This window comes from Centruroides sculpturatus, unplaced genomic scaffold (assembly GCF_000671375.1).
Source record: "Centruroides sculpturatus isolate CEXI.00-Female unplaced genomic scaffold, Cexi_2.0 scaffold962, whole genome shotgun sequence".
NCBI lineage: Eukaryota > Metazoa > Arthropoda > Arachnida > Scorpiones > Buthidae > Centruroides > Centruroides sculpturatus.
This window is the reverse complement of record NW_019385202.1, coordinates 1-12,465: the sequence shown is the minus strand read 5'-3', so window position 1 is coordinate 12,465 and position 12,465 is coordinate 1. Positions and strand designations below refer to the sequence as shown.

Here is a 12,465-nt window from a genome sequence, read left to right as displayed (position 1 = left end):
ATCTCTATCTTTCCAATCTTTTCAAAGATATTTTATAAAGAAGATATAAAAAATTAAATAAAGAGAAAGAAAAAAGAGAATAAGAAGATATGAGCTGAACTGAAACACAACTAGAGAAAGAATAATGATTCAAAAAGTTAAACAAAAAGATTAGAACATTGAGCATAAATATAAATGGAAAGAAACTTATGATGATTAAAAAAAACCAATAAGATAATTCTTCAGTGAATTGAAAGTAAATTATTAAAGATAAATAGTTGATCTATCTATTTACTATGAAAGTGAGAATGAATACTTGTCATTCTTTTTCTTTTTCCCAAATCAGAAAATATAATTGTGAATCTATTTTAATCCTGGAATCTATTTGAATTAAGTAAAATAATTTCAAAATTAACTGTGAAAGCAAAAATTATTCATTTTATTGATAAACATGATGTATAATATTATATTTTATTCACATTTTATATTTTTTTCTTTATGAAAATTTTTAAATAAAATTTTTAGTCAAAAATTGCATTAGTACATTTGCATACTTCTTTACAAAATTTATTGAGAATTTAATCAAATACAAAATATAAAGTCAAATTTTAAATTTGGCTTGAACCTGATTTTTTCATGACATATATATAATATATATATATAAATTATTTAATATGAAAATCATATAACTAAACTAATGATGGGACAACAGTCCATATTTTACAAAATTGTAAAAAAATACAATTGCATTTGTTACAAGTCATCAAAATTAAGCAATAAGAAATAGAGTAAATTGAATGCAATCCTTTTCTCTTTTAATAGCAAATTTGATATATTTTGTATTTTTATTTTGTTTTTAAATTTAACTCTATAAATAAAAAGTTATTAAGCATTGAAGAATTTTGTGTGTAGTTCTGAATATTATATTTCCAATTAATAACATTTTATCATTTATGAGTATTCAGTTTATTAATTATATGATTGTTTTTATACATTTCTCAATAGGTGAAAAAAGTAATGGAATTATATGAACAGTTACAACAAAGAATAGGAGTTGTTATTGTTGGTTTGAGTGGTTCTGGAAAATCAACATTATGGAAATTATTAAAACATGCACTAAATAAAATGGGGAAAAATGTTAAACATTATCTAATGAACCCCAAGGCAATTTCTCGGATTCAGGTACTGTATTAAATATTACATATATATGATTAGTATTGAATTTCATAATATTAGTTGTTAAAAATAGTTGAAAATTAAGAATTAAAAACATCATTTAGAATAACTTTACAGAGATTAATATAGGCATATTATTCTTAATAATATAATTGCAATATTTTCATTAATTAAGTTTTATATAAATGTTATTTTTTAATTAAAATTAATGTACAGTAATTTTGACTAGCAAATATTAATACATTAGAGAAATTATATTAATTATTAATATAAATTATTTCTATCTTGTTAATGTTATTAAAATTTGCTAAAATATGATAGTATGAACTGAATATGTTAACACTTTCACTATTGATTGATGTGATTTTGCATTATTCAGACATTTAAACATACTCAGTTTTTACACTGAGTATGTTTGCATTTCAAAGTAGTGGCCATTTTATTGTTCCATCCTGTCTAAGACAGAAAATTTGCTTATGCTGGAAAGTCCACTGAATCCCTTTCAGTTCCAGCTTTTACACATTTTTTACTGTATATCATCCTGTACCTAGCAAAATGACTTTTGTTTAAACATTTATAATTTATGACACTTTGTAAACCTTTGTTTGTTATGTGTTAAAAATGTTAATTATTGAGAATGTAATTTACTTTTTTTATTCATTTTAATGTTTTTGTATTTTGTTTTGTATTCATCATTTTGTTTATAAAATCTCTTATTAACTATCAGTCAGTGAATCACACATTACAGATATGTCATTGAAAATCTTTAATAGAGTTTTTCTTAAATTTAGTGAAGAGGTTACTTACTATAATTATGAAATTATTCTCTTTAACTTGTTTTTAACAATATAATATGACTGCAGGTTTACAATACATAAATCTTAAGCAGCCTACTGTTCTGGGGGACCTGGGATAGAATCCAGATAGGTTGAAAAATCTTCAGGAATGCCTGGATATGTTGGACCCCATCCCTTACCACCTGGCCACTCCATTGTGGACCTGGCTGAACCCATAATAGGCTTGCTAAAAGAGGTCCTCTTAGTGCATAAGGGCAGAAAGAGCTTTATATATATATATATATAANCACTACAAAATTCCGATGCCGAGGGACAAGGCTAACGCAATCTAAAAAAATCATGTAATCTATAATTTTTATAATTTCCAAACTACAAGAGGACATTTTTACAATTTAAATATTTTTTAATATTTATATATTCTGAATCAAAATAAAAATTAATGCTAGTACGTAATACAGTGGCTGATTGGTTAACAAACATAATCCATTCAAAGACGATGTTCACTACCTGAATTGTTTATTAATAGTAAGCTGACTTTTTAGGAGAAATCAGTTAATTTTGTGTCAGTGATGGTCTAGGGTCCTTTTGTATGTGGGTAGTGGTGGCAGAGACAAAGATGACAAGTATCTTACAAAAACCATTTATTTTAACATGAAATAAACTTACACCAGAAAAAAAATAGTTTTCCTTAAAACAATTGGTTGTTCTGACATCATAGGCATCAATGTTGTTTCTTGTTTGTCAATCAAAGGTGGCCCCAGGGCAAAGGCAGGTGGGGAGACTCCATTGATTGGTGTTGGCGACACTGTCTGTGTCTGTAGTGGCACAGGCTACTGGTTGGGCACAATAGACGGAAAACTGCATTTTGCACATTGACTAACCGTGTGCAGGTGCACAGTTTACAGAAAGTGAGTCTGTCCTTGAAGATCAGGGATTATATCAATCTTCATTCTTTCTTTTGTCCATTCTGATTGGCTCCACATCTCTTTTTCTCACTTCTCAATTGGTCCCTTGTCCCCAGTGGCGTGGTGTGGGTGTCAGCCGCCCAGGGCAAAAGAAAATTTCGCCACCCCCTTATTTAGGTATCTCAATTTAAAAAACTAAAATTCAGTTTCGTCACAGAATAAGTAATGAAAAATTCCATGCTAGTGTTGCCACCTTTTTAAAATCACTGACCTGGAAGGCAGGTGAGGTTTGTTCAAACAGAAGTTCCTGACGCATGCATATGTCATTTTGCAATGCGAAGAATAATGTGCAGTGCATGCCGGTTCAGTTAGTGATTAGGGAGAATTGGGTAGGAGTAACGTAAGTAACCTAGATGACTTTTGTGCATGAAATCCCGGACTGTCCGGATGATGACATTTTTCATGCTCATTTCAATGGTCCGAATTGTAGGTGCGACAAAAATATGTGATGAAATGGTTCAAGTTTATACAAAATATTATTATTATTTATTGTGAAATTTTGCCGCCCCCACTATGCTATGCAACTGCTTGTCTGTAAGTGAAAGACAAGACCTGTTTGGGTCACGAGAAAGATCCGCTTCGGAGAATCTACCTGACACTATTCGTTAACTCTGGATGGAAGGTGCTGATGGAACTTTGAAATCTGCATTCATATTTTTCCTCATTATTGTCTAGTCTATGACGTTTTAGAATTTTAATGACCTGACATGATGTCTCTTTTTATCATTAACCTTTCCTCTCTTCAAAATTTTTCTATGTTCTAATTGCTTGTATACAAGCAATTAGTCAAAGATCCATCTCTTCTGGTCGACGTTTGTCTACATTGATTGCAATGCATTTTACAATAATGTTTTTTTTTTCTCATCTTCATTTCATATGACTTGCACAACTAATCTGACCTTCGATCAGCTTTAACAATGGAAGTTTTTCTAGTTTCGTTTTAATAAAATTTTATAACAACTTTTAATTTCAACCTGTTTTTGGAACTTCACATTAATCAATTATCAATTTACCGTAGATTTTTATGGGAATTTGATTAATTCGTTCTGCAGACCCTGAAAAATAAATAAAAATTTTTTAAATTTCTTACTATGTTTATTTACATGTAATAACAAATTAAAAGCAATCTCTACATTTTTGTCATGGATGGCACATCTTTGTTTCTCAGATGTGATTTTCGTTACTCCTTTATCTACTTAAGTCTTTTTGATTATATCTTTCTTAGCTAAGATTGTATTGGGTTGAACCAAAAGTTCATTCGGTTTTTAGAAAGAAATAAAATATACTATTTTGAAATAAATAAAAACGTTTAATCCACAATGTATTCACCCTTCTGTTCAATAACCTTACGCCATCTGACGGGTAGTTTCATAATTGCATCTGTGTAGAATTGGGTGGGTTTTTGATTGAAAAAATTATCAATGTGATTTTTGAATAATTTAAATGGCATAGAATTTCAATCTCTAGAGATTGAAATTCTATGCCATTTAAATTATTCTGCAATAAACGAAAAAGATGATAGTCTGAGGGAGCAATATCTGAAGAATATGCAGGGTGACTCAAAACATCCCAGTTAAAGTCTAGAAGTTTTTGGCGCTTGTTTAACAATATGTGCGGTCTTGCATTATGACGGAATACCACTCCCCGTCGATTTGCAAGTTCTGGACGTTTTTTGATGCACTGCAGCCTTTAGTTCAGTGTTTCTCAACCTCTAACGAATCGTCGTCCCCTTCAACGTAATATCGCCCCCCCAATAAAACTGTTACGTAGTATCGCCCCCTTCACTACAAAATTCCGATGCCGAGGGACAAGGCTAACGCCAAATTTGTACTGCATCGAATAGACTGGTGACTATATAATGTTATTTGTTTAATTATTGTACGATATAACGAATAAAATATCTAATCATTCTTAACATAATGTTTTACTATGTCGCGCAGAAAATAGTTTTTTCGCCCCCAAAATATAAATTGTTACTAATTCCCCCTGAACATGGAAAAACGCCCACATGGGGGCGATATCGCCCCCCGTTGAGAAACAGTGCTTTAGTTCATCCAGTTGGAGACAATATTTATTGGAATTAATTGTTTGGTTGTTGGATAAAAGATCGTAATAAAGAACTCCTTTTCAGTTCCAACAAACTGAAATCATTACTTTTCTGGGATGCAAACCACCTTTAGGTTGTGGCACCGGAGGATCACCTGGCTTACTCCAAGATCTCTTGCGTTGAATATTGTTGTAAACGATCCATTTTTTATCACCTGTTATTAATTGCTTTAAAAAGGGATCATCTTCATTGTGTTTTAAAAGTGAATCACGTACAGAAACATGCTCAATAAGGTTTTGTTCACTTAACTTATGGGGAATCCAAACATCATAACGGGAAGTGTATCCAAGGCTAGCCAAATGTCTGACAACAGATGTTTGGGATATTTTTAAGATGTTGGCTATCTCTCATGTTGTTTTATGCCAATCATTTTGAATTAAAGCTGTTACAGACTCATCTTCTATGGTTGAAGGTCGTCCTGACCGAGGTGCATCTTCAAGAGAAAAATCTCCCTCTTTGAATTTTGAAAACCATTTCTGGCATGTTCGATCAGTAACTGCATCCTCCCCATATACAGAACATATTTTTTTTTTTTTGAGTTTTTGTTGCATTTTTTCCTTTTCGGAAATAATAGAGCATTAGATGTCAAAAATGCACCTTCTTATCTTCCATTTTAATGTTTTTTTTTTTCTTAAAAGTTAACAAAATTTTAAAAAATAGCTGTAATTAAACTTATGTAATAAATATGCAGATATTCGTAATGTCACCTAAACAAGTTAAAACTTGATAAACACAACAGAGGTGCCACAGACGAGCGATTATGTAAATACCCGAACAAACTTTTGGTTCAACGAAATATATACTGTAGACCTGTTGAAACCATACTGCATAGGAATATCAGACATTTTCTGCCCACTCTCTACCTTCGCTATTATCTCCTTCTTAGTTTATCTAGTGAACACAGTTCTTGACACTCCACTCTTTTAGGCTTCATAATATTATCAGTTTTTTAAAATAAAAAGTTCAGAAAAACACTTACAAAAATTCAGAGAACAGAAATCAACTAATGTAAAAAAGGTTATGTATACAACTGTGAAAATCTTGTTCCATAAACCATTCATAGATTCCAGTAAAATAGTCTTACAAATCTTAAACACTGCTTTGCTTCTTCATGTGTTTGTTCTGTGAGGTGTTTGTTGTCCGAACATAAAAATTTTTTGTGAAAGTGTTCATTGTCCAATTTGTTCGCAGTCTGAACTGTTTGTTAATCGATCACCCACTGTATTTAATATATTTATGATATTGGAAGGAAGTTGTCTTATGTATTGTCTTTATCTTTTTAAATTACAAATTAACTATTAAATATCTGAGTAATTCAGATAATTTGGTACTAGAGATAAGCATCAGATCAATCTGTGAAACTAAATTGTCCCAATTATTGATAACAAACAATTTATATTCCATTAAAGTTCAAAAAAGGAATAATTTTTTTAAAATAGATTTGTTTACTCTGAGAATTTATATGTGGCATTTCTTTTCAAAGATTTTTAAAGTGATTAACAAATTTAATGTTAATTTCAGTTATTAGGTTTTATTGATGTTGATACAAGAGAATGGCATGATGGTGTTCTTACAACTAGTGCAAGAGAAGTTGTGCGAGAATCTCAAGGTAAAAATGAGATCTTTATCAAGATTTAATTTAAAATTTATTTGAAATTTGTAATCAAACAGACTATTTTATGATTTAAAAATGAGGTGTTTAGAATTTATATCTGAATTTTTAATGCTTTTTTTATTATAGGTTTGTAGCCTCATTGAAACAATGAAATAATGCATTTAAAAATTACTAATTAAAAATATTTGCAATTTTTATGTTTTTGCACTTCTAATCAATTGATTATTTATTTTACAAAAAATTTATTTTTTACAAACAACAGAAAAAAACATTTGTGTATGACATGAATGTTTTTTCTATTTTTGCCTGAATATTCATATTGTTTTTACAGACAATTAATAAATATTTGATTTTATATTTTCTTATAAGTATTTTTTAATACATATCTAATAAAATATAAAAATGAATTTAATATGATGTGCATGGGCATAGCCAGGAAGGGGCATGGGTGGGCATGACCCCCCAGTTAACTTGGTGCCCTACCCAGAAAATCACAGCTGAAAAAGTGTTGAGCCGATTTGCAAAAAGAAATAAAAAGTTGAAGTTAATTTAATTGGGTATAGTGTACCGTGGCCTGCAATTAATCTCTGAATATTGGACTGAACTTGAAATAATTGGTTGAATGGATCTGCGATAATTCTCTACAACATGACAATGTGAAGTTGTAGGAAAGTTGAGAAATTCTCATCTTAAAAAAAGAAGAAGAAAAAAAAAGTCAATGGCTTTCTGTGCTCAATGTGAAAAGTGTATCTGTAATCTCTATGTACAGTTTAGTCTCTACGGAGTGATGCCACAATAAGATCTTGCATCACCTGAAAATCTTGCTAGGGCCGCCTCTGGTTCGGGCAGTGAAGAAAGTTTTCTTTCCAATTTGGCCCGGAGGAAAAAACTGTTGGCCACCCCTGGTCTATATCTAGATTAAAGACGGTGAACTATATTAAAGAATGGTAAAAAAAAATAATTGATTGGTTAATTTTTGTTTAAGGCATTGCTAGAGTTTGATATTAATGTTACGAGAATGTATGATTAAAGGAAGTTTCATATTTTATGTGTGTTAAGTTATTGCTGATTCTTATGGAAATTTCATTTTAATGAACAATAATTTGAAATACAGTAGAACCTCGATTATCCGGACTAATTGGGGATGAAGGTAGTCTGGATAAGGAAAAATTCGGAAAATCGAAACAAATACTTTAATTTGTCTTTTAATGATAATACAACACGTTTTCTTTTTGATGACATATCAGTAATAATCAAAATAAATACTGTATTTAAATCGTAATCAAATTTCAAGAAACAAATGTTTGTATTGAATTTGGACTACTACTGACCAGCGCTAACAGACTACCTATTGTTTATAAGACCCTCTGGTGGCGCAAGAAGACGGATTTTATAAAATAAAAAGCAGTTGAAACTGCATTTTTATCAATAAAAATTTGACAAATTATTTATCGTTTTATGACAAGTAAAACTTTATTATCGTGTTTGCGGCTTTTAAGTAATGCATAAACCTTCGAGGCGCTAGGCCCTTCGGACCGCAAGGCATAGCTGGTGGCCCATGTTGCCCATAAGCCTCCCTTGGTCATAGAAATGATGTAATTTGAATATAAATTATTTATAAATACGTATGTCAAGTTATATTTTTATTACTACGTAAAATATATTTAAGAGTTTACGACCACTGGGTGAGACGTTGAAACAAAAAAAGTTATGCATTCCATCACGTACATAAACAGTGTCGTAATTTGCCAAGTGCAAATCAGCAAATTCGTAAAATTTTTGTTTATTTTGAACAATCCAGATAATCGAAAATCTGGATAATAGAGGTTCTACTGTAATTCAATTTTGTGTCAGGTTGGCCTCTACTAGGCCCCTCGTAACAAAACTCTGGCTATGCCCATGATGATGATGTAATTTAAAAAAAAAGAGAGAAAGAAATTTACAAGAATGATTTTGTTATAGAAATTAATTTTATTAGATAACACTACTTAGTAATGCCATGTGAAGAATATTAGTAATATTTTTGTTATAAGACATTTATAATAATTTGAGAAATAGTAATAAAGGATGTCCAGAATAAGACTGACACATTTTCAATCATTTTCAAAATTCATTGCATAAAGATAAATATATTTAATCCATAGCATGAGGAAGAGCAACTGTGTAAGTTTCTTTAGAATTATTTGATGCATGGAAAGTAATTACTTGTGATTCTTCATAGCCTCTCACAATCCCCTGACATGCCTCTGGACTTCTTCCTTTGGAGATATGTGAAGGACAGAGTTTATGCTGTCATTAAAATTAATGATCTTAATTAACTTTGTGTGTACATACAAGACACTATTGCTTCTATGTGGTACAGATATTGTGGAACACATGGTGGGAAATGTAACATTGTTTAGATATTCTTTACAAAACAGGAAGAGCATGTGGAGATTTTATAATTTTTTGTTATAAGGAGTAAAGGTAGAACTGATTTTGCAATAAAACTTGGTGAGTTTTTTTTAAATTGCCCACCTTATCTTTATTTTAGTCCTTGCTGAATTTTACTTACAGCTTTCAAAATGTGTCTGTCAATCCTGACATTTTGTATATTTCATTATGTTACTTCTATCTATACTGAAGTAATTATCATTCCTAATTTAGTTTTCATATTGTTTTAACCATTTTTTATTATTTATTTTGATGCTCTTTTGTATTTTAAAATTTTTGATATCTTGATATATTAGTATAAACCTTGTCTATGTAAATGAATTACCAGTCTAATTGTACTCCATTTTCATGTACAGCTTATTTTTCAGGTATAAATTGAGCTTTTACTTTTTAACCAAATTTATATAATATAAAAATAAAAGTTAGTTATTAAATAAAATTTAATATTATTTATTCAAAATTTTATTTATTATTAATATTTATCACTAATGTGAACTTTTTTAAAAATTCTTTGTCGTATAAATCAGTACATTTAAAATATGACAATACATTTGAGGAAGTTCCTATTGCTTGCCTTATGTTTCACATGTTTCAAATGATTTTTAATGTTTGATTGCCCACCATGAGTTACTGAAAATTCTGAAAAGCACAGTTCATATTTCACTTCGTCAATACGATCACAGACTTTTTNAAATTTATAAGTATCAATAAGTTATATGTTTATTATTATTTTAATTTCATATTTATTTGGTCAATATTATATATTACTTTGGTTATAAATTTTTAAAATTTTCTTTGATTAAATTTTATTACAGCAGTCATTCTGACAAAATAATTTTAAATCAATATAATGATTGAAAATATTAAATTTAGCTCATCTTGATGGTATCAATTTGTGATTATCCCTCTTTATCTTATCAAAATAAGATAAATATATGCTTCATAGGTATTTTGATGCTTCTTTTAGCAGCAAGATATATATCAATTCTCTCTTTTTATGAGAAATTTTCCATTTCAATAATGATATAAAGAATTCATACTGTATTTTCATGGAATGGGGAGACCAAGAAATCAGATATTTCCATATGGTAAAAACTAAAAAAATGCTGGTTTAAGTAAGTATATACATCCCTCTCTAGAGGGTGCATTAAAAATAAAATCAATGAGCTATGTCACTAAAAAACAAATGAGTTATTATTCTAAAACTGAAACTTGTCATTATATCAAAAACTATGATTATATGTTTAATTTCTTCTTTCTATTTTGTCTTCTTTCTAACAACGTAAAATACTTGTGGAATTTTGAAAGTGCATTTTTATTGTTATTTGATTCAAAAACGCAAAAATAAACACATTAAATTTAAGAAACTCACTGTAAATTATCTCAGCTTACACCTGTTAACAATGGCTTTGTGTGAAACCTGAGAGGAAGGTGTTATTTTTAAAGTCAGGGTAGATGGTCAGGGTAATCCACACTGACTAACTATTACTATTACTACTATTAATGTCAATAAGTCATTAATTATTTTATTGTCTTGTAAACAAAAACTCTCTTTCTGATTTTAAGTCAGTCAAATTACAATGTTATTATTTTATTGTATTCAGAAGAATGTTATCTTTAACATCTAATTAACAACTAGTTTTGTTATATCTGATAGTTGCAGTTTAATCAGTATGCTGGCAACTCAGGTATCCAGCATGTTAGTCATTCTGCAAAAATACAGTATTCTGTATATCATTATTGTGCATCTAATCATATATATTTATATATCATACAGACTGAATTATGTGGCGTTTTACTATTTATTTTGAGTGTATGATCTTTTATCTAACTTAGTAACAAATTTATCATTCTTATAGATGAGGAAAACTAATATTCCTGAAACCTTTATTTGAGTAGTGTCAACATCTTGGCAAAATTTTGTGCTGTTGTTGATTGAGATTAAAATCCAATGTTTCACATATATAAAAATTAATAAATATAACAATAACTATTATTTTTATTGAATACTAAATATTATTTTTTCAATTTATGCTTTATTATGATATGAATAAATAGGTCACATTTTATCAAATATCTCAAATAATTCATTAATGTAGTAATTTAATGACAATTCTCTTTTATTAATTATAAATATTTTATATTTAGATGTTCATTCTTGGATTATATGTGATGGTGATATAGATCCAGAATGGATAGAATCATTGAATTCAGTACTTGATGATAACCATTTATTAACATTGCCATCAGGTGAAAGAATACAATTTGGTCAAAATGTTAATTTTCTGTTTGAAACAGATGATTTAAATAATGCCTCACCTGCTACTATTTCAAGAATGGGAATTATCTTCTTAAGGTAAATTTTTAATTTATTTGTCTTATATATACTGTATTTACTTGTGTAATACAATCTCACATATAGGACAAGGCGTGACTTTAAAGATCAAAATAAAGAAAATTCGATTTATTAATACAATTTTAATTTTATTTCATTTAATCACCAATAAAATATCAAATGCATGTAAATGCACACATTGTCCTGCAAAAATTACTGGCATTTTAAACTTTAAGAAAAAATCTTGTAAAATCAATAACATAATTTGTTCATGGACAATCAGAATCTTTTTCGCCAATTCTTAACAGTCGAATCCACTCTCCATCGATTATACTTATGTGTTTCGCCAAATTCTGATTTCTGAAATCATCTGTTTTCACCTGGGAATGGATTAAAACTTATATTTGGCTACCATGCGATTTTGGAATTTCAATTTAAAATTCAATAATTCAAAAGCTTTCGTTTTTCCTATTGCTATTCATAAAGTAAAATAAAATACTTTTGTTTTTAAACTCTAGAGGGTGAGCATTTGTTAAAAAATATGAATATACGGTTCACAAAAATTATTTGCAAAAACACAAAGAATCCTTCGTTTCCACAAATAAGACGACCTAGGTTTTTGAAGCAGTGAAAAATGAATAAAAACCTCATCTTATATGCAAGTAAATATGGTATATGTAATCTACAGTATGCAGTAAACTTAAAGTTTACTAAATACTATAAATAGGCTTACCATAATATTTTTTTTCTCAAACCAGGACAATTTTGAGAAAATATTTGCAACAGAAAATTAGCCTACTCAGATAAGTACAGTACCTATGATTGAAAAGGCTAAATAAAGTAGTAGTTAACAAAAACAACGAGTTAAAAGCAATTTTTAATAACTGAAATAAACATATCTTATTATTAATATTTATCACTAATGTGAACTTTTTAAAAAATTCTTTCTTGTTTAAATCGGTACATTTAAAATATGACAGTACATTTGAGGAAGTTCCTATTGCTTGCCTTATGTTTCACACATTTCAAGTGATTTTTAATGTTTGAATGCCCACTAT

General features: G+C 29.1%; 1 protein-coding gene across 1 annotated transcript in view; it reads left to right on the top strand.

Annotated features, from left to right (window-relative positions):
* The window catches only part of LOC111636080 (cytoplasmic dynein 2 heavy chain 1-like), a gene marked incomplete at its 3' end in the record, with an annotated part of 147,900 nt that extends 136,472 nt beyond the window's left edge, over positions 1-11,428 (top strand). The window contains exons 32-34 of the mRNA XM_023381249.1: positions 985-1,161; positions 6,546-6,633; positions 11,221-11,428. Coding sequence (XP_023237017.1) covers positions 985-1,161; positions 6,546-6,633; positions 11,221-11,428 — 473 coding nt within the window. The remainder of the gene's footprint in view (positions 1-984; positions 1,162-6,545; positions 6,634-11,220) is intronic.
* Between the last annotated feature and the right edge of the window lie 1,037 nt (positions 11,429-12,465).